This window comes from Macrobrachium nipponense, chromosome 42, assembly GCF_015104395.2.
Source record: "Macrobrachium nipponense isolate FS-2020 chromosome 42, ASM1510439v2, whole genome shotgun sequence".
Lineage (NCBI taxonomy): Eukaryota > Metazoa > Arthropoda > Malacostraca > Decapoda > Palaemonidae > Macrobrachium > Macrobrachium nipponense.
This window is the reverse complement of record NC_061103.1, coordinates 16,761,282-16,785,203: the sequence shown is the minus strand read 5'-3', so window position 1 is coordinate 16,785,203 and position 23,922 is coordinate 16,761,282. Positions and strand designations below refer to the sequence as shown.

General features: G+C 42.1%; 1 protein-coding gene and 1 long non-coding RNA gene across 2 annotated transcripts in view; one reads left to right on the top strand and one right to left on the bottom strand.

Annotated features, from left to right (window-relative positions):
• Positions 1–23,922, top strand: part of LOC135213279 (uncharacterized) — a 79,428-nt gene that overhangs the window by 34,589 nt on the left and 20,917 nt on the right. The window contains exon 4 of the mRNA XM_064247260.1: positions 23,031–23,459. Within this exon, the coding sequence (XP_064103330.1) occupies positions 23,031–23,459 (429 nt within the window). The remainder of the gene's footprint in view (positions 1–23,030; positions 23,460–23,922) is intronic.
• On the bottom strand, positions 15,200–16,736 carry LOC135212989 (uncharacterized). Its single transcript, XR_010314051.1, has 3 exons — positions 16,686–16,736; positions 16,054–16,178; positions 15,200–15,750 (listed from the first exon to the last, which is right to left on the bottom strand). It is a non-coding gene; the product is annotated as an uncharacterized LOC135212989 (long non-coding RNA).

Sequence of the window (23,922 nt, the reverse complement as noted above, 5' to 3'; positions counted from 1 at the left end):
AATAGCAGACTCTTTGTCAAGGAAGACGACAGCCTCAATAGAGTGGACATTAGACAACCACTCATTTCAAACTGTAAGCAACCAACTTCCACAACCGGAAGTGAACCTGTTTGCCACATAGAAGAATCACAAACTCCCTGTCAAGCAACAGCAAGAGATCCCTTCCTACAAGACTGGAACAACTGGAAGATGATATATCTTTTTCTTTCATTATCCCAGATTTTGAAGGTTTGGAACAAACTCCTAACCTTCAAAGGAACAACTTTACCTAGTAGCCCAAAATTGGCCAAACATGCATTGGTTCCCATAACTTCAACAACGGGCGAAGAGATCAGTTCCACTACCATCCACTGTACTATCCTAGAAAGTAGGAGGTAAAGTCGTTTTCGCATTCGCCTTTCTAAGCCAAGACCTTCACTTGTGGATTTTTTTTAATATAATCAATCATGAAAACTACTCACCCATTATTGCTAGGTACCTAATGCAAAAACTACTAACAACATCTATCCAGCAATATCATTTCATATGGAAAATATGATTAGGTTACATCCATACTGAGAGCCAGCGCCTCAGTGGCGTGATTGCTATGGTCTTGACCTGCCACCTAGGTGGCCGTGAGTTCAATTCTTGGGCATTCCATTGAGGGGTCAGAGATGTGTATTTCTGGTGATAGAAGTTCACTCTCAACGTGGTTCGGAAGTCATGTAAAGCCGTTGGTCCTGTTGCTGAATAACCACTGGTTCCATGTAACATAAAAATACCATACAAACAAACACACTGAGAGCCCAATTGAGATTTGTTTAGAAGCACTTCTAAATTTTCTTATATACCTCTTTGAAGACAAGCATCTTGCAGTTTAAACAATTATGGCGTACAAGGAAGCGGTAACGGAATCCTTGCTTTATGGATTCGGGATTGATTCCAGCATAGAAGTTGTCACTTCCCTTCTGTGATCTTCTCTACATAGACCCACTCCCGAAAGACTTCTATCAATTACTTGGTTCCTGAATAAGGTACTTAAACTTTTATGCACCCCTCAGTTCAACGGACCTAATACAACCACAACTCACATGCTTCAAAAGGCGATCTTCCTGGTAGCATTAGCATTAGGAGCCCGTATTAGTGAATTGGACTATCTTAGTTGGGGACGATATATCACACAAACTGCTGATAAACAATTACTATTGTCCCTTGGTTCATCATTCCTGGCCAAGAATGAGAATCTGTATTTAGGAGACAGAACATTACGCCCAGTTCAAGCACTTAAGGTTTACCTAGAGGTCACAGCAAAGATCCAAAAAGGTCCGATTTTCCTACATCCTAGCACGAATAAACCATTCTCTCTACAAGGGCTGAGAATAATTTCAGTGTCCCTCATTAAAAAGGCTAACCCACATTCCTTTCCTAGATCACATGATATTAGGAAAGTAAGTACGTCATTGGCCTTCTTCAGAAATGAATCTTTCGAAGAGGTCTCTGAATGTACTGGGTGGTCATCAGAGTCAGTATTCTTAAAATACTACTGCCATGAGCTGGAACAAATTAGACTGCTCTGTGTATCAGTAGGTGGTATGGTTAGTCCTGACCCCGTAGACACTACAGCGGAAAACCAGGGGTCTTCTTAATGGGTGGGTATGCGGACTATTGATGGGAAGGTGCTTCAAGACTGCAACCATACCCAGCATGCTGAGGTAAGTCACTACATATAGAACTTTACACCAAAAACATAACTTTTTGGTAGTCGCTGTAGAGTGTTCAAAACCCTCTCACTTCCTTGATGGAAAGCCATGGAATTTGGGTAAAGGTTTATCCTGTGTTGGCCAACAGAGTAATTGTTCTTGGCTTTTTAACCGGCCTGGTCATGAAATAAGATGGCCGATGCACATGCGCAATAGTCACTTCTTATGCAGTTTTGACATAGGGAAAACGAGTACAGCTTTGCTGAAGACAATATAGAAGGCCTTCTTGTCTTTGAGTCCATTTTACTCTATCACATGGCATAGTGTTTATCATTAAGGCATAATACCCGACTACAAGACCAGGCTAAAAAATATTTCTTTGATATAAGTAGTCACCATAGGGCTTTGGCACATGCCATGAAGGGTAACTTCTTTGAGGACTCAACTGTGACTAGCAAAAATAGTTTTTCCTATGTCAAAACCTGTTTTCTAAGCATTTTTAGAGTGGTTTCAAGTATTTGCAGATTTTGGCTATTCACGGGTGGGTGGACTGGTACCTATCCTTCACGAATACAGGGCATCTACTGTACTTGTCCCGAGTGTTAAGATTGGGAAGACAAAAGATGGAAGACTAAAATCTCACCATGAATAACTGGATAGGGACAAGAAAAGGAAGGCAGCCCTTAGGGCTGAGAATAGGGTCAATACATATTCTTTTCTTATTTCAGTAAATAATAAATGTTACTCCTCCTCTTACTGTTTCTCCCTAGTGGCATATGTACTGCACACAAGATTGATAGAAATTATATACAGTAGTACCTCGAGATACGAAATTAATCCGTTCCGAGGCGCCCTTCGTATCATGAGTTTTTTGTATCTTGGACCACATTTTACATGTAAAATGGCTAATCCGTTCCAAGCCCTCCAAAAACACCCCAGTAAATTTCATAATAAAGCTAAATTGACCTATAAACAATGAAATACTACAACAATTTGGACCATTCAATACCTAAATTAATAACAAAATGCAAAATAACCTGTAAATAAAGTGTATTAGTGTACATGGTATACAAGAAATACTGTACGTAAAATGTGGAAGCTTACCTTTCGAGTGAGGCTATCTCCGAAAGTGGCGTCAGAGGAGCACAAACGGCAGATACATATACTTAACTTTACGAAACACATAAAAAAATGTCAGAAAAACAAACTAAACTTTACAAAACACATTAACAAAACTGTAACACTTAACAAAAAACTTAAAATTTATTTTGTCTTTTTTTTATTTTTACATTTCTTTTTACTTTTTTATACTTTACGTAATTTCAATTTCTTCACCACCGAATGGATGCCAGTCCGTTTACGGAATTTTTTGAACCACCCATGAGAAGCCTTGAACTCTGGGGTTGCCGTTGATGTCCCCTCTCCGCCGTCGTCTTCGGCTTGGGCAGTCAAATCACCGAAAATAGCGCTGGCCTTCTGGCAGATTGCTGTCTCGGTTATCGTGTCGCCATCGATTTCTTTGTCCTCAATCCATACAAGAAGCAGCCTTTCCATTTCATTATGCACATGGCTCCTCTTGTTGGACAAAATAGTCACGCCCTTGGAAGGTGTAGCTGCTTTGATGGCTTCCTTCTGCTTAAGGATGGTGACTATCGTCGACGGATTTTGGCCGTATTCCTTAGCGATCACACTCAACCGCAAGCCAGCTTCATACTTTTTTATTATCTCCATTTTTGTCTCCATAGAAAGCATTCTCTTTCTGTGAACTTCAGCAACTTTCTTGGGACCCATGACTATACTGTACATAATTAAGTTATGTAGTACGTATACTAATTAGGTTCTCACACAACACGATAAAGTAGCACAACGAAATCACTAACGAATATACGTTACTAAACGAAATCGTTGGACCGAACGAATGCCGCGTGCGTACGATAAAGATGTTGGTACGAAGAGGCCGAGATAGGTACACCACCACGTACGTATAAGATGCATGATGGGAGGGATGCTGTCCAATAGGAGAGAAGGATCTCATGGCGGTGACTAGCATCAGGAACCAATGGGAGAGCAGGAGGATGGTGGCGAGTCTACTAGTACTAAGATGGCGGCGCGCGACACGAGTTTCAAAATTGTTATCCAGGCGAATCTCGGACTTTCAGAAACCTTTCGTATCTTGAAAACTTTTCGTATGTAGAGCCGTTAAATTTTTCGCATTGGCTTTCGTATCTCGAGTTTTTCGTAAGTTGAGCCTTTCGTATCTCGAGGTACCACTGTAATTGTTTTCTTTATGCATGTATTTAAAGCTTGTATTTGCCAAAGCAACTTTACCTGATACATTTTTGTAAGTTACAGCTGTTGGAAACAATGTAACAGCCTTCATAATTGTAATTCTCTCTCTCTCTCTCTCTCTCTCTCTCTCTCTCTCTCTCTCTCTCTCTCTCTCTCTCTCTCTCTCTCTCTCAGTACATACAATATTTATGTGCATATGATGTAAATTATGTGTATAATAAGTATATGTACATATATATAAATGTTGATATATATGGACCGTATGTGAGTGCAGTAGTACCTCAGACTTCGAACTTAATCCGTTCCACAAAGCTATTTGAAATACAATTTGTTTGAAATATGAAACAAATATCCCCATAAGAAATAAAGGGAATCATTATAATTTGTTTCAGTCAACCCAAAAAGTTTCCCTTTTCATATTTTTTTCTATTTTTAATGTGTTCAAAAGTTACATTAAGAGTGTATGATTTATGAATTGTTCGGTGAAAATGGCGCACGGCAGGCTGGGGGATGGAGGGAGGAGAGACAGGAACCCTTTGAGGAAACCAAAATGGTCACAGTAGGCAAAGGTTAATAAAATCAACTTTATTTGCACTTTACAAAGATAATTGAGAGAATCGATAGTATGTGTCCAATTGTGTCTGTGAGAGAGAGAGAGAGTAATCAGCGTGTATGATTTTTGACTTGTGTATGCTTGGATCTTAGTGCATGAAAGAGATTAATTGTACCACAGTACATCAACTTACAGGTTGGCAAATGGCAAAATTTAAAATGAACATGAGTATTTTGCAAACAAATAAGTAATAAGTAAAGAATGTAAGAAAAGGAAACAGAGATTAAATAACTGTTCACAAGGAAGTTCTTTAAACAAACAATCAAAGGAATGCAGAAGCTGAACACAGAGCCAGTGTGTTTGTTATGGAGCCGAGTTACTTTTACAATGATAAAACGTAAAAAGCAATTGTCACTAGATAGGTATTTTACTGCATCAAAAAGAAGGGATTTGGGCAAGTCGGTTGTAATTGAAAGAAACAGGCAAATAATCATCCCAACCCACCTGGTAAGTCAGTAGCAAGAAGGCCATCTTCCCTCTTCTCTCTCTATTGACTCACTCAGTGCACTGACACTGGCTCAAGAAAGACTATTATTATTATTATTATTATTTTTATTGCTGTGTAACATTTGATTGTTTTCATGTTTTATCATTATGTAAAATTTATTTTGAAATAACATTTTATTCTTTTATATGAATTGATACTGCTTTTACATACATATTATAGTACTAAAGATTTTACTGTCTCGTCTCTCCACAAAAATATCATGATGCATGATAACTTAATATTATTCATTCATTATTCCTCAAAAATATAAACGCTCCCTCCCTCTATCTAAAGTTTGCTGTGCATCACCGCAATGACAAATTATTTTGTTAATCGTTTATGCTAAATTTTATTGTGAAAAGCTTTGTTCTTTCATTTACTATTTTGTTGAATATGGTTAACTATACTGTCTCACTTGGCGCACTGAACACTGGCTTTTCTGGGCTCAGCTCGTGTCGCTGCGCGAAATATCCTTTAATCTATTATTTCTAGGGTAAATGTACTAACACATACCAGAGAATAAATAAAATAAAGAAAAAGGTCAGTATAACTGACTCGCTCACCCTCCAAGAGGGTGTCGGTATGAACACTAGGCGAGTGAGACCACTACCACGAGCCAAATACCAATAGAAATCTCCCACAACAAAAACCCTCCATGAGGAGAGCCGACCCACAGAGTGAGCAGCTCGTACTACTACTACTCCATCCCATGCTGCCGACTGCTGCGCCTCTGGTGGCCATCCTTTTCAGTTAGCGCACACGAGTCACACGTGATATTTTTCTCTCTGTGTTTTTTGTGCCCTTTCGTTGGATTTATCTATGATGGAGCGTGCAGCTATTGCAGCAGCTAAGTTAAGTACTCAGTATTTATGGTTAGTTGGTTTTTTCCGGCCCTCAGTCAGTATTTGCCGTTTTTTAGGTATAAATACGAACTCGGGGTCGGAAGCATGGCAGCATGGTTCTGCCGCGTGGTGGGTTCGTTCTCGGTCTCCCATACCTAGAACATCCCCTTATCTTTATACGCTCTATATTTATTATCCATTTTACTTAGGGTACTGTCTACTCAGGTTTGTCATGCATGCATGTCTTTTACCTTATGTAGGCTTCTTCTTTCCAGACCCTAGTCCCGGCTCTTAGTATCGGCCTCTGACTAGCTTTGAGTGGTAGACTTTCCTTCGGGTTAGTCGTACACTCCTGGATTTTTCTCCTACTATATTGTTTTCTTTCTTTTTTTTTATTTCATTATACCATGTATTTTGTTGTGGCTAGGTTAGTTAGGCGTCTGGCTTAGCCTAGGTCCTGGCTCCTTGAGCCTATGCTACCGCTCATCAGTTCGGTTGCTTCCCTTTAGCATCTCTCTGATCAGTCGGTTTTGGCCCAGTAGGTCTCCATGCTACCGCTTTTCAGTTCAGTTGCTTCCCGATAGCATCTCTCTGATCAGTTGGTTGGTCCTAGGCTTAGTTGTCTTATTTTAGTCTACCGCCTCGTGGTCACTACGCGATCACGAGACAGCCAGACGCCTGCCAGTCCCCTTCCCCCTCCTCCCGCTCTTCCATAGAGTCGAGGGAGGGTGGGTCGGTCTGCCCACGCTCGCTCCACATACCCGAGCATGCCTCCCTCTCTCCCCCCAGGCGGAGGGGCCAGGGAGACGGGACAGACCCAGACTGGACGCGACCTCTCCGGCTTCTCGGTCCGGCCCGGTGGTGATGTGGTGGGGGTACTGGCCTTTCCCCCCATCCGTTGCTTCCTTGTCGCTCCGGTTCGCTCGAGCCTGTATGTCTCCTCGCTCTTCCCGACCTTGCTAGGACTCCTTTCCTGATCGGAGTCCTGGCATCCAGCGGGAAGATGTTAGTCCACCCAGTAGAGTGGACCGGAACATACAGTGGGTCCCTGCTAACCTTACCGCATTGCTGAGTTACTAAACTCCGCTACGCACTGGACTTGGTCCGGTTCGTTTGAGTTTTAGGTTTAAGCGTATTAGATTAACTATAAGTTTATCTTAAGTACCTTAAACCTTTTTCCCCCCACCCCCCCTCCCTTACATGTCTTACCGGATATCTCCGGGATTATAGCCTATTCAGGCGAGGCAGGGGGGGGTTATGCCCAAATTTTTTCCGAGCTCCGGCATGCAACGGAGTTCTTCTGTCCTTTAGCCTGTAAGTGTTATTCTTTAAGATACTCATGTATCTTCCCACTTACAGGCCACCAACTGTGAGCATCCGGGATGCGCCACCACACTTCAGGACCCATGTGGACACGAAGTTTGCCGGTCCCATGCTCCATGCGCGACGCTGCACGGGGACATCCAGGTCTGGTACCATGAGACGTGTACCATATGTTACGATCTGGTGAGCCAGCTTTTAGAAGGGGTGAGTATCCCATCTCCGGTAGCTGCTCCGCTTCTGTTTTAGTGCTTAAGTTTTCATCATCCACTTTAACTTAAGGCATCTAAGTTTAAGTTATATTTTAAGTTTTAGTTTTAAGTGATTCTTAAATCTAATCTACGCCCTCTCTTCCAGGCGCCGGCAGTGAAGGATACCGCACTGGCAACCCTGCGGGCCTGGGTCGGCGGTTTTGGGAAGAACGCCGCCAAGGGTATGCCCTACATCTTGGAGAAGCGGTTGGCGCTGTTAATCTTCCCCGGAGGCAAGGCGACAGGATACGTCGACCCAGTAGAGGCGGCCCCTACTATCGCCTTCATCCAACAACAGCTGGCTGCCTCATTAACTGATCAAGACCAGGATATCTCCACGGACGTCGCGACTCTAGATATTAATGTGGAACCTATGGTAGGTGTAGACGACCTGTTGGTCGAGGTAAGTAGGGTGGACACCCAAGGGTCACCCTTGGGTGTAACTGTTTCTTCTACTCCTGCAAACCTCTCCATCCTTCCAAGGCTTTACAGGTGATGAATTATATACTCCTCCTGACGCTTCGGTTAGACCCAAGGTCAAGGGTCAAGCAGTGAAATCCTTGACTAAGACGTCGTCGTCGTCTAAGAAGTCGACTTCGGCGTCATCCTCCTCACGTAAGTCTCCGGCTGCGAATCCCGGAGCAGACAGGTCTAAAGCTTCTAGCTCCGGCTCTAAGTCCTCGAGGAGTAAATCCTCCAGAGAGAGATCTCGCACCCCGGCAGAGTCACCAGTTCCGCTACCCTTGGTTCCGATTCAGAGCCACCCCTCCACCTCCGCAGCAAGCTCCGGCCTTGGACTCCAATGCTGGCCTGTTGCAACAGGTGGGCGACCTGGTTGGGTCCCTAAAGAGTAGCATGGAACAAATGATCTCTCGTCTGTCGGATAGGATTACTTCCCAAGACTCCATTATAGCCGGACTGAGAGAAGCCCCTCTAGCCTCTCCTCCACTTTCCAATACGAGTGGAACTCAGCTTCCTCCGTATGACTCGCTACCTCCGTTCTCGATGAACAATCCATGGAGAGTAGCGTCATACGCCCCCTTCCAAGACGGTCTCATTTCCATACCGGAATTCGGAACTCGAAGGATAGAGGACTTCGAGTTCTTCCCGGAAGACCTCCAGCCTCCGTTCATAGGCTACGCAAGGCTTACAGCTTCAGCCATGGTTCGGGATGATAGGGTACCAAAGGACAGTCCTCTATTCACGAGACCAGGCTCAGAGAGAATGGCTCAGATGTTTAGAGGACATGGATTGTTCTAATACCAGGATACAACCTTTCAAGAGTCCCTTTACCATTTTCACAATGGATGAGAGTACCCCGCTCCCGTTCCTGACAAAGATCGCGAGGTCTACCATCCCAGCGGCCCAGAAGGGGGAACCCATGCCTCAATTGAAGGAAGCAGATCCCACATCTCCGTTGCTCCCCTCAGCCGGAGAATTGTGGGAGGACTTGCCAAACACCTTCTCAGCTGGCAAACTCAAACCGGACTGTGCTATGGAGCAGTTTGGTGAAAAGCTACCCAGGCTCCCAGATGGCCTTATTCAGGCTGAATTTGACGCGAAATCGCGATTAGCCAGATCAATTAACTCTATGGCTATGTCCGAGGTAGCAACCATAGCTTATGGCTCAGAACCGCTTTTTAAGCTCATGACCAAAGCCCTGACTCAAACGGTACAGTCGGATATGTTTGAGTTTGCCACTGCTAGAACGAATTGTAGGAAGCATGTCCTACAAGAGGCAACCATTCGACATGAGCCGAATAGGTTACTCTCGTCTAACATCTGGGGAGAGCAGATCTCTTCCCAGAAGCTATGGTGAAGGAAGTCCAGTCAGAGGCTACGAGGCTGAACCAGAGCCTTAAGGACCGTTGGGGCCTTACGGCTAAGAGGAGACAAGACCTAACACCTAAAGGTAAGGGACAGAGGAAACCTAGGCGTTTCCATCCTTACCAGAAAAAGCAGCTACGCTTTCCTCAGCAAGTTCCAGCGGTGCCCTTAGTGCAAACAGCCCAACCTTCCACCTCTAAGGCTCAATCACAGCCAATTTATGTGATATCCCCTCAGCCATCAGCCCTCCAACCCTCTTACGCCATCTCTCCAGCTTACAATCAAGCCTTCGAGAGTCAAGCTTCACAGAAGTATGACCGCTCGGGTAAGGGAGGCAGAGGTAAGCGTTCCTTTCGTGGGAGAGGATCGGGAGGCCCCTTTAACAGGGGAAAGCACTTCAGAGGAGGCCGAGGCGGTTACCAGAACCAATGAAGAACTTCAGGTAGGAGGGAGGCTGTTTCACTTTCGCCACCGGTGGAACTTCAGCGAATGGGCTCAGAGCATAGTGTCAAAAGGCCTGGGTTGGAGCTGGTTGACGACCCACCTCCATCCAGACCTTTCCGTCAAATTCTTCCTTTCCAAAGAATTGACAGAGTACGCAGAGGACCTCCTTCAGAAAGGAGCTATAGCGAGAGTCAAGAGATTAAAATTTCAAGGTCGCTTGTTCAGCGTGCCAAAGAAAGGCTCACAAAAAAGAAGGGTAATCTTAGACTTGTCCCGCTTAAACTTAGCCATCCGCTGCGACAAGTTCAAGACTTCCCCGTGGGGCCGTCACCACCTCTATCGATCTTACAGACGCCTACTATCATATCCCTATTGCAAGACACTTCCGTCCGTATCTGGGTTTCAAGATAGGAGACCAGGCATTCTCCTTCAAGGTAGTTCCCTTCGCGGACTCAACGTGGCACCCAGGGTGTTCACGAAACTAGCGGAAGCGGTAGTGCAACAACTCAGATCACAAGGGATTATGGTAGTAGCGTATCTCGACGATTGGTTGATCTGGGCTTCAACAGTCGAGGAATGCAACAGAGCTACACTGAAAGTGATTCAGTTCCTGGAATATCTAGGCTTCAAGATAAACAGGACCAAGTCAAGACTCACTCCAGAGTCAGACTTTCAGTGGCTGGGCATTCAATGGAATCTATCCTCCCATACTCTGTCGATTCCATCAACCAAAAGGAAAGAAATAGCGAAGTCAGTCAAGCAAATTTCTAAGTCACAAACTGGCGTCAAGGAGAGCTCAGGAGAGGATCCTGGGTTCTCTCCAGTTTGCATCAGTGACGAACGTCTTAATGAAAGCCAAACTGAAAGACCTAACCAGAATCTGGCGCTCACGAGCAAATGTCAGGGCCAGGACAAACTATCCTCAGTCCCTCTGATTCTAAAGAATCGTCTTCGGCCGTGGGCGAAAGTCAAGAATTTGTCAGTGTCAGTACCCCTTCAGTTCCCTCCACCAGGGATTACCATCCACACAGACGCGTCCTTAAGCGGTTGGGGAGGGTATTCACAGGTCCAAAGGTTCAAGGAACTTGGTCACCTCAGTTCAGTCAGTTCCATATAAACGTACTGGAGGCAATGGCAGTGTTCTTGACTCTAAAAAGGTTGCGCCCACCAAAGTACTCCCACATAAAGCTAGTTCTGGACAGCGCAGTGGTAGTACATTGTATAAACAGAGGAGGCTCCAAGTCACGTCATCTAAATCATGTGATGGTAGCCATCTTCTCCCCTGGCAGACAAGTTCAGTTGGCATCTCTCCTCCACTCACATAGCTGGAGTGAGAAACGTCATAGCAGACGCGTTATCCCGATCAGTGCCCCTTAGAGTCGGAAAATGGTCACTGGACAACAGTTCGTTCCAATGGATCCTTCAAAGAGTCCCAGGGCTAAAGGTGGATCTCTTCGCATCTCAAGCGAATCACAAACTTCCTGTTATGTAGCCCCCAACCTGGAACACTCTGGCCTATGCCACGGACGCCCTGGCTCTAGACTGGAAAAACAACTGGAAGAAGATTTATGTCTTTCCCCAGTGAATCTTCTTATGAAAGTTTTAAACAAACTCAGGACGTTCAAGGGTCAAGTGGCTCTAGTAGCCCCAGACTGGCCGAAGAGCAATTGGTATCCCCTAATTCTGGAGCTGGCCTTCGTCCTCTTCGGATCCCCAATCCCAAGCTCTCCCAGTCAGTACAAACGAAGACTGTGTTCGCTTCCTCAGGGATTCTCAAAACCCTAACTTTATGGATTTCATGAAGTTTGCGGCAAAAAGAGATGCGAATATTGACCCTCAGAATATTCTCTTCTTGGAATCCGATAAAAGGGATTCAACTTTGAGACAGTACGATGCTGCTGTCAAAAAGTTAGCAATCTTCCTGAGAGAATCTGATATTAGAATCATGACAGTTAATTCAGCTATATCCTTTTTCAGATCCTTATTTGAAAAAGGTTTAGCAGCTAGCACGATTACGACAAACAAGTCAGCCTTGAAAAAGATATTTCAATTTGGGTTCAACATAGACTTGACGGATTCCTACTTCTCGTCTATTCCTAAGGCATGTGCTAGACTTAGACCTTCTGTAAGGCCTACGTCAGTTTCATGGTTCTTAAACGATGTTCTAAAACTGGCTTCAGAAACCGACAATGACACATGCTCGTTTATAATGCTCTTAAGGAAAACCCTGTTTTTATTAAGCTTAGCTTCAGGAGCAAGAATTTCAGAACTGTCGGCTTTATCCAGAGATCCGGATCATATTCAATTCCTTCCCACAGGGGAAGTACTACTTTCTCCGGAACGTAGCTTTTTAGCAAAGAATGAAGATCCTTTGATGAGGTGGGAACCTTGGAAGGTACTACCCCTTCCACAAGATGTATCTCTTTGCCCAGTTACAACCTTACGAGCCTTTCTGTCCAGGACCTCCTCATCCTCATCGGGTCCCCTCTTTAAGAGGGAAAAAGGTGGTACTTTATCCATTAAAGGCATCAGGCAGCAAATCCTGTACTTTATTAAGCAAGCCAATCCTGACTCTTTCCCGAAAGCACATGATGTTAGGGCAGTAGCCACCTCAATTAATTATTTCCAACACATGAACTTCGATGAGTTGAAAAAGTATACCGGATGGAAATCGCCGACAGTGTTCAAACGCCATTACCTTAAGTCCTTGGAAGCTCTGAAATTTTCAGCAGTAGCAGCGGGAAACATAGTTTCCCCTGATTCTAGTTAATTTGTAGTAGAAGATTCAGTCCTCCTTTCTACCTGCTTCACCCAACAGTTCGTCTATTCCTACCGTGTTCATTTACATTCACCTGGTGTCTTAGCTGCTTTTATGATGATGTAGTGGGTGCCCCTTAGTTTTTGCTAGGGACACTCACAGATGATTATGGATTTTGATCTCATGGATGTTACCCCTTATTTTTATGCTAGGGGATACATCTCATTTATAATGGTTACGGGTTTGTATATTAAGTCATATGCATTCCTTATATATTATCATTGTTGTTTAATTTGTTCATTTGACTACTCTAATTGCTATTATATTTTGATACATGCCTTTACACAGATACCATTTTGTTACATGTAAGCCATTTACCTCTGTACATATGTAAATTACCTATGATAAGAAACATGTTTAGAATTAAGGGTAATTTAAGCATATTTCTATTTTGTATCACTGTGTATTTGTATCTTTTTAGCAATTATATTCTTTTTATATTTACATTATTTTTTATTTGAGACCTATTCTGATTATTTTATTACTTTTGTTTACAATCTTGTGCTATTTCTCTGGTACGATTTCGCGCAGCGACACGAGCTGAGCCCAGAAAAGGGATTTGACGTAAGGAAAAATCTATTTCTGGGCGATTGGCTCGTGTCGCCAGCGAAATCCCACCCTACCCATCCCTTCGCCCAAGATTGTCTGCTAACTTCAGGATGGCCACCAGAGGCGCAGCAGTCGGCAGCATGGGATGGAGTAGTAGTAGTACGAGCTGCTCACTCTGTGGGTCGGCTCTCCTCATGGAGGGTTTTTGTTGTGGGAGATTTCTATTGGTATTTGGCTCGTGGTAGTGGTCTCACTCGCCTAGTGTTCATACCGACACCCTCTTGGAGGGTGAGCGAGTCAGTTATACTGACCTTTTTTCCTTTTTCTTTATTTTATTTATTCTCTGGTATGTGTTAGTACATTTACCCTAGAAATAATAGATTAAAGGATATTTCGCTGGCGACACGAGCCAATCGCCCAGAAATAGATTTTTCCTTACGTCAAAATCCCTTAATTAAGACTTTTCTATTGTTTCTCTATTGCATCTGATTGTTTCCATATTTTATCATTATGTTAAATTTATTGTGAAATTCCCCTTTTTTATGCAAATTGTTATTTCTTTTACATACATGCAGCAATATTTTAACGCTCTCTTATTTTTCTCTTCTCAACATATCAACGCTCCCTCGTTCAGTCTCAAGTCAGCTGTGCATGATGTCAGCATACAATTTTGTACATCTTCTATGCTAAGTTTTATATTGAAATACGTTATTCTTTAATTATTTTGTCGAATACGGTTATTATTAAACTATAATGTACAGGCGGTCCCCGGGTTACGACGGTTCCGGCTTACGACGTTCCGAGGTTACGACGCTTTTTCTTAAATATTCAATGGAAAAATCCGTCCTGGGTTACGACGCTTGTTCCGAGGTTACGACGCTGACGCTTCCGACGCTCCGAGTTAACGACGCTTTTAAAAAACGCATACTATGATAAAAATCCTTTATAGTTTAGCACAGTATATTAATAAAAATAAGTTTCTGGTTAGATTACAACAAAAATTTTGAGATTATGATGATTTTCGACACTTTTTATGTTGTATTTTTCTATGTTTTTTAGTGACGCCTCATATGCGGAACTAGTTTCCGAGTGAATGAATACATACTAGTTTACATATAACAGTCCAAAAGCGCAAATAATGAAAAAATCATTGCTTGTTTCCAGTAATAATAACAAAACGAAGTTTCTGGTTAGATTACAACGCAAATTCCAAGTATCCAAAGAGAGACATTATCCAGTAATTTGATCAGAGAGAGAGAGAGAGAGAGAGAGAGAGAGAGAGAGAGAGAGAGAGAGAGAGGCGTCTTCCGACGCTCCGAGTTAAGGACAGAGAAGTGTTCGATTTCGTTAAACGGCCTCTGACTCATGCCAGTAAATGTTTTGTTGATACTAATAATATAAGCCTATTTAAAGATACGTTTTACTTTAATTAGTCTATATGATACGTAAATAGTAATCAACTGTTCTTGTAGCCCTCAATATTTGGCAAAATCGAAGTATCCAAAGAGAGACATTATCCAGTACGTAATTTGATCAGAGAGAGAGAGAGAGAGAGAGGAGAGAGAGAGAAGAGAGCGAGAGAGAGAGAGAGAGAGGAGACGCTTTGGCAACAATGGTCTCGGGGGTTTTTATAGCTTCCTTCTGCTTGATGATCGTGGATATTGTAGAAGGATTTCGACCATACTCGTTTGCCAAATCGACGATACGAACGCCACGTTCATGCTTTGCTATAATTTCATGTTTTGCTTCCATCGAAATAATTTTCTTGGGTTTTTTCTTATCACCTGCTTTGTCTTTAGCTTTGAGACCCATGGTTAATAATAAAATAGACAAAATAACACGAAAAATAGGCGCAAATACAACGAACTAAACAACGACGTGTTAACATGCAGCACCAACAAACAAACAGACTGAACGCCATTTATCGGTCGCCTATTACAACTAACACTCATCGCAAAATCGTATCTCAAATATTTCGTTGTATATCAAAGCTTGTATTTTCGCAAATTTTCTGTTATATCTCAAAACATTCGTATATTAGGGCAATCGTATGTCAAGTTTCCAATGTAATTTGATCAGAGAGAGAGAGAGAGAGAGAGAGAGAGAGAGAGAGAGAGAGAGAGAGAGAGAGAGACGCTTTGGCAACAATGGTCTCGGGGATTGACGTAACGTTTATTTTCTGAACAGATAGGACAGAGAAGTGTTCGTTTCATTAAACGGCCTCTGACTCATGGCAGGAAATGTTTTGTTGATACTAATATATAAGCCTATTTAAAGATACATTTACTTTAATTAGTCTATATGATACATAAATAGTAATCAGCTGTTCTTGTAGCCCTCAAGATTTTGCAAAATCACTCCAGGTTGTACATAAAACTTCAAGAATGTAGTGTCACCAGAGGATTACAATAGTTTTTACCTTCAAGAACCAGCATTCTTTTATGAAAATAACTCCAGGTTGTACATAAAACTACAGGAAACAACATGTAGTGTAACCAAAGGATTACAAGTAATGTTTTTATAACTTTTTATTAGTTTAAGACATATTTCCAAGCGTCGTTCCGGCTTACGACGATTTTCGGCTTACGACGCGTCTCAAGAACGGAACCCCCGTCGTAACCCGGGGACTGCCTGTAGATGAAAAACCATGTTAATACAGTTTTTCTTGTAGGATGAAGTAGGCCATCGAATTCAAGTATTTATAAACAAGATAATCTGTCAGTTCAAAGTACGAGCATTTGTTCGACAAATGATACAAAATTTTCTTGAAAATTGTGTTCAAAAATCATAATGTTCGACATAAGAAACATTTGACAAACAAGGAGCCACTGTACATGTTACATATAGGCTATATAAAAAATACAAAGTGCTCCCCATTAAAGATTTCTAGATTTGCCACTGTTTCTCCCATCATGAGCGCTTCTACTTTACCACCTTCTTCAAATCCAGATTCCCATGATTCCGCCCTGCAAGCCATTGCCAGCCTCAAATCAAGGTTTGATAGAAAGTCCGGTTTTCTATCTAACACCCTGATTGAAATACGGTCTGCAGTTAGAACTCTAATGGAGAAAAGTGCAGTGATTAGTGAAAGTACAGTGGTACCTCGAGATACAAAATTAATCCGTTCAGAGACGGCCTTCGTATCATGATTTTTTCGTATCTTGGAACACATTTTACATGTAAAATGGCTAATCCGTTCTAAGCCCTCCAAAAACACCCCAGTAAATTACATTTCCAGGCCTAAAACACATGTTCTAGGGTTACGACGGAAGAAATATAACTCCAAAAAGGCAAAATACTGTACATACTTGAGTAATATTCAACTGCATGCAATGTTCAACCCCATTTTTACTGCATATATTAGGACTTTAGCATATGTCCCTTGGCAATAAGCCTAGCCTATGTTAGGGTTGCTACTGTAGCCTAGTCTATGATTCTGACATCTAAACCTAATAGCTAAAAGCTTAAAATATGCCAATAAAATGTATAAATAATCAGTATGTACTCATTTCAAATAATTATTAATTAATCATTAACTATAATACACAAACAAACAAAAAACAAACCTTCCAATCGATTGTTTACATTCAGCTCTTACCCGTCTTACGAGAATGGAACGAGCGCCAAGCAATCATTTTTCCTAGCACACAGTAAGCCATAAATTGTCATTAGTATCTCTCTTCAACTAATGAAACCACCAAACAGTATAATAACCATTAATTTCTATTCTTTATTCTATCTCTACCTAATGGAGATACCGAGTTACTGACAGCTATAATGAAACATACGTATACGTTACGTAATAATAAAAAAGAAGAAGAATTCTAAAAATTACGTATTTGTTGACAGTCTGATTTATTTTATATTTTATGATATCTAATTCACAATTTTTTTATTAAATGTATTGCATGTACTCATTTCAAATAATTATTAAGTGACCATTAACTATAATAAACAAACAAAAAAAAGCTTCCAAACATCTGTTTACATCCAGCACTTACGAGTATCGAACGATCGCCAAGCAATCACTTTTACACAGTAAGCCATAAATTTTCATTATCTCTCTTCAACTACTGAAACTACCAAACAGTATAATAACAATTCATTTCTATTCTTTATTCTATCTTTACCTAATGTTTTTTTTTATTAAATGTATTGCATGAATAAGTTTTTCAATTTACAGCAACCTTTTACCAATAGAATACTTAAAGCACAAGGGGTAGAGGCTGACCAATAGGAGAGCAGGACCTTATGGGGTGACTAGCATCAGGAACCAATGGGAGAGCGGGAGCATGGTGGCGAGTTTACTCAGTTGGCGGCGCGGGAGTTTTAAAATTGTTCTCGGTGGTCCGGGCGAATCTCGGGAATTTACAGCAACAACCTTTCGTATCTTGAAAACTTTTCGTATGTAGAGCAGTAAAATTTTTCGCATTGGCTTTTGTATCTCGAGTTTTTCGTAAGTAGAGCCTTTCGTATCTCGAGGTACTACTGTACAGTGAATGTAGAAGAGGTGGCTGTCCATCCCACCAGGTTCTTAGACAAAGATCACTGTCCTGCTCCCCCACACCAGGGAGAAGACATACCAGAGGTCTAAGGGAGATTGATGGGGTTTGCCCACAGGCAGTCACTCCCTCTGTCTAGCCTGGGTGCCTTCAGGACTTGACAAAATGCTGTTCGAAAGGCATTTCTGTGCAACAAGTTTCTCCTGACTCAGATTCACCCACTGCTACTAAGAAATGCTTGTACCTGTATCCTACTTCGTCGCTCCATCTTAAGAGACATGGAGAACCTGAAGTTTCTTCTCCTGTTGCCACTAAGAGGTACAGAGATGTCAGCCCACAACCTTCCTATAGCTCTCAGGAGCAATATTTGTCTCCTTCTCGCGAAGACTGTTGATCACCCAGAGTTTTCCCACAACTGCCGGAAGCGGCCGTTTATCGAAGAGAAAGAGTGCCAAATGGCCAACTTCTCACAAAAGACTTTTAATTATGAGCATTCAGCGACCAGCTTTGAGCACCCAGCACCACCTTCCAGACTCTTGCCTACTACCTCTGATTGACTGACGCCAGCTGCTAAGCACCCACAGACATCTGTTGAGTGCCCGCCTCTTATCTCCTGATGACGGACGGACTCTACTGATTCCCCTTCACTTTCTCAAGCACAAGAAGAAAGCATGTTAGTTCCTCTTCATCAATTAGCAGAGCTTATGGGTTTTCTAAAGAAAGCAACTCTCCCTTCCTCCATGGATAAGAATTTGTCGCTGATTTCATCATAAGAAGAAGAGGAAGAGGTAGTGAAAAACTCTACTCCTTACACTGCTTATTCCTCTCTTTTGAAGTACAGGCAGTCCCCGTTTATCGGTGGGGCTTTCATTCTCGGTGGGGTGCTGATAAGCGAAAACCGCCATTAACCGAAACTTAAGTGGTTAATGTCACTGATAACTATTATCGGCACCTTATGTGCCTAACCAAAACTCTATCATCTGTTAGGTATGTTATGGTGCCATAACTCTATTATTGGCGCCTTATGCGCCTAACTGAAACTCGTCCTGTTATGGTCCCATGCATTGCTGATTTTATGGCGCTAGACAAGCACCATAAAACTTTATCGCCATTAACTGAGTCCACTGATAACCGAGGACTGCCTTGACACTTTCCCAGACTTCTTCATTCCAGCTACGCCTACATCTCTACCATCTATCTTTCTGATGAGGAAGCACACAACAAAAGGTGCAAAACTGCCTAAATTAATCCTTTCCTCTGCTTCCAAGAAATCTCTGTGTGAGATACATGACTGACTTACTTCCAAAAGGGAACAAGGCAAAGCTTCTTTTCCTTTCCCTCCTAACAAACTCATGAAAATGAAATAGATCTTCTGCACAACAGGTGAAACTCCTTCTCTGGGAGTGGCTGCTTCCTCCCAGGGGGACTTCTTTGCTCTAGTAGACCCTAACAGGAGGTCATCCTTCTCCTTTGTGAAGGTTATGTGTTCCTCATTGGAACTTGATCACTTTATTAAAAACATTTTTAAGGTGTTCAAAATCTTTAGCTTTTTGGATTGGGCTATTGGAGCCTTAGCTAGGAAGATGGAAGATTGCCAAGCTATAGGTTGAGGACTGGTTAAGTGTACTGTTGTGCTGACAGAGCTGTCAGAGACTGTTCAGCAGAGCTTGCATCTCTCTCTCTCTCTCTCTCTCTCTCTCTCTCTCTCTCTCTCTCTCTCTCTCTCTCTCTCTCTCTCTCTCTCTCTCTCAATGGGATCTAAAAAATAGGGAGCTCTGGCGTTTGTTCATGTCAAAAGAAGTACATCACCAACCCAGAAGTCAGCTCTCCTTTTTGTGCCTTTAGATAAGGCACACTTTTTTTATGCAAGCCACAGTGGAACTACTACTTCAAGAAGTCTACAATGGATTTGCCTGCACAATCCACCAGATGACCAAGACAAACTGCTCCTTTGACTTCTGCTTCCTCCTTTTCCCTGTTGCAGATGCAGCCCTTTTGTTGGGGTAAACAGAAAATGGCTTCAAGACTGAGAACCAACCTCCAGCCTCCTACAAAGTGCATTAGGAAGTCATCTTTCAAGTCCAACCCTAAGAAATGAGAACATAGTCCTCTGTGCCCAGGTAGGAGTGAGACCTCTACCCTTTTGGAAGGAGTGGAAGAGAAGAGGAACAGAGCCTTGGGTAGTCAGGGTACTCAGGAAAGATACATAATCCCTTTTTTAAAGACCTCTTCCCTAGTTATGTCGTTGATCATCTTGACAGCATACTCAGAAGTTCCACAAAGTTTGTGGCTCTCTCACAGGAAGTAGAGACTCCTCTCTTCAAGGAAGCAGTGGAAGAGGTCATAGATATTCTTTCACAAGGCTTTTACAACTATCTCTTAATGGCCCTGAAAGCCTCGGGGGGTTGGAGGCCCGTTCTGGCCGTAAGTGCGCTGAATGCGTGTGTTCTGTAGACGAAGTTTCACATGGAAACAGTCTGTTCAGTTGTGTTTTCAATTCATCAGGGGGACTGAAAGATGCATATTTCCACATCCCCAAACATCCACACTCGCAGTTCCTTCGCTTTGCCTTCCAGAGCAGAGTACTACAATTTTTGGCACTCTGCTTCGGCCTCTTGACAGCACCGCAAGTATTTACCCGAGTTTTAGCTCCCTTATGAAATTGGCTTGATCTTCTGGATACAAATGAAGAGGACTTGAACAAGATGCTTCACCTGATGAAGGAGTTGGGTATTCTAATCAACAAAGAGAAATCACTCTGGACACCAAGCTAGGAGATTCCCTATTTGGGGACGATCTTGAACTCTCAGATATTTTGGGTTTCTCTGTCACCCAAAAGAATAGAAAATTGTCTGCAGATGGTACATCATTTTCTGGACTCTCCTGCCTGTTCAGCAGTACAATGGATGTCTCCTAGGAACTATAGCATCGGTAGAGCTGTTTATGACGCTAGGAAGTTTGCACATGAGACCCCTGCACTTTCTTCCTAAGAGCAAACTGGTGCAGAAAGTCTGTACCAGATTCATTTACATTCCTAATAATGAATGAAATCAGAGAGGATATGCAGTAATGGTCATATGAAAGAAGACTCTTCTGACAGTCTCTTTTGACAGTGAACCCAGACCTTCAATTTTACTCAGACACCTCTGACCTGGTAACAGACCAAGCAGGTTATTCTGGCTGAGCGGATGCTGGACCTGTTTGAAATGATCTATGGAAGTTATGGGGGAAACTATCCATAGATATATTTGTTATATTGAGGAACCACAGACTTCCTTTCTTCTGCTCTCTGGTGCTGGACCCTCAAGCATGGGCAATAAATGCCATGCTACTAGATTGGACAGGTCTAGATGTTTACGCCTTTCTCCCCTTCGTGATGATCAGAAAAGTCACCAAGTTATCGACCCACTAAGGAACCTTCATGACTCTGATCGCCCCCTTCTGGCCAAACAAAGAAGAGTTTCCAGATCTTGTTCACCTATTAGTGGATTACCCAAGGCTACTTTCACAAAAATGACGGTTGCTTAAACAACCCCATTTTCAAAGATTCCATCAAGGGTTGTCCGCTCTGGGCCTGACAGGGTTCAGACTCAAGCGCCACATCCGAACAAAAGGCTTTTCGTGCTAGGCTGCAGAGGCAGTTGTGAAGTGCAGGTAAAGATCTTCTACTGAACTCCATCAGTCAAAATGGGCAGTCTTCAGAGGATGGTGCAGCCGCTATAACATCTCTTCTTCTGAGACAATTGTGACCAAAATAGCCAATTTTCTATTGTTCCTAAAATCAGTTAGGAAACTATTGACCTCTACAATTAGAGGATGTAGATCGATGCATAGTTCATAGAGGGTTAGACATCACCTACCTTATTAAATTGTTTAACACTGAAAATCAAGAAAATCTACCCAATTAGCCTGGAACTTTGATGTAATACTCAAGTGGCTTTCAAGTTCCCACTTTGAACCACTTCGAAATGCTTCATTTAGGAATCTTACTAAGAAAACACTTTTCCTAGTAGGCCTGGCAACAGCCAAATGCATCAGTGAGTTACAGTCAATGGACAAGAAAGTGGGTTATATGCAAGGAGACACAGTTTGCTCATTGTCCCTTAACTTTTTTGCGAAGAACGAGGACCCATCTAAACCTTGGCCTTGCTTCTTTATTATTAAAAATCTTGCAGACATATTGGGTCCAGAAGAAGAAGATAGCCTCCTGTGTCCAGTAAGATCTTTAAGACAATTCCTGCACAGGACAGAGAAGATAAGAGAACCTTCAAACCAACTTTGGTGCACTGTGAAAAGCCCAGTGTGCCCTCTTTTGAAAAATGCCATATCATTTTTTCTGAGAGTTGATTTCAGAAGTGCACACTCAGATTGGAGAGGACAACTTTCCTGTTCTAAAGCCTCATGAAGTCAGGGCAGTTGCGACTTCCCCAGCCTTTAGACATATAGCCATCTTCTCGATTTTGCAGTTGACCATCTGGAGATGTAAGTCCGTGTTCACCTCGCATTACCTCAAGGACATAGAGACGGTGTTCAAAAATTGCAATACGTTAGGACTTTTATCTGTGGCTGGCATGGTGTTGGGGATGGAAGCATAGGAAACTCTTTATTCCTATCCTATCCACTCACCCTGAATGAAGGTTTTGTGTTTTTGGGCAGTCTGGAGGTACAAGGTACCTGGTGTACCCTCCAGTTCATAATTTTAATTGTTTGGGCATTGGTGGTTTTTTAATTCTGTGGTTTAGGTGATTATCTTCATTTGTATTTTTCTGGTCTCACCCAGACCAAGGGCAACTTTTAAACTTTGTTAGCATACAGTGTACTTCCTCCACTGCAAAGTTCCTACTGAGGTAGGAGCGACCCTTGGCTCTACTGCCTCGCCCACTACTAGTTGAGAGAAGCTCTGAACAGAGGCAGTAACCACCTGCAGCAGCTCTCTCAACAGGTAATGAAATAAATAGGAATCTGTTGTAATGCTAGCAAATTTTCAATTTTCAAAATCATTACTACTAATAATGCTTTGCAATAGGTATGTCTATGCTTTTCCCACTACCTTGCAATGTGGAATCAGCTATGTAATTACTTGGTAAGGTACATATACAAAAATTACATTTTTATGATAATGTTTTGTATATACTCACCTACACACAAATGAAAGAAGCGCTGAAGCTTGAATTTTGAATTTTAATCTGCCATAGGTTAGGGATCCATACCTATGTAATTGCTACTTGGTAAATATATATAAAACATTATTTTCTTATAAAAATGTAATTTTTTGATGGAAAACTTCTTAGAAGGACTTACACAAGGAAAAGCTTATGTATAATTGTTGATTTTCATTTTCCCTTAAGTAAAATACAATATATTAATATTTTTGTTTATGATGTTACTAATGAAACTGAATAATTACAGGTGGCAAAAACAACAGTGTGGCGTCGACTGCAAAGGTTAAAAGATCAAGATTCTACTGCCAGTGCTACTGGGGAAGCCAAAGGATATAAAGTAAAAAAGGACATTAAAATTGAGGTGCCAGATCAGTCAGATTTAGATTATGATAATTACTGTTGTTATGGACTAACAGAAACATTAGCCAAAAAAAATCAAATATCCAAAAGAAAGTCAGTGGATGTTACTACTTTGGAATCTGATGCCATTAATTCCAGTGATAGTCAGACTGTGGTATTAGAAAGTGAAGGAAGTTTCCTTGCAAATGAAGGGTCAGTCATCCGCACACGCTCCCCTTTAGCAATTAAGGAAGAAAGTCTTAATGAGGAAGATACTGCTACAGTGGTCACTTCTGAAAATTCCGGAAATGCACATTTTCAATTAGAGATGCCTCTGGTATGTTTCAAGTTCTTAAAATGGTAAAATACTGGTTTTCCCAATGTGAATGCTTTCATAGATGGAATTACATTACTCACCCTGGGTGTGCTTCGACTGTCACTGAATCACCTTGAAAAACAAAATGCTATCGAATAGGCCTACAGTTGACTATGACCTGAGGTGGCATTACTCTTCCATTGTGCTTGCAGCCATGTCCACTTTAGCACGTTCACTGAGTTATCTCCCATTTTTATATTAAGCTATCTTTGTATTCATAGGGTGTGTATGCCTGTAATGTTTTTCTGTCAGGATTGCTGCCTGTAGATCTTTCTCTCCTCCAGTATTACAGTGTATAGTTTTGTGAGCCTTATGGATCTTTCTTGGCCTTTTTTCTGAAAGAGAGTAGTTATGTGCATACCTGTTGTGAGAAGGACAAAACATGTGGCAGTCACCTTTGTTCATAGTGAGTGATAGTGTGGCA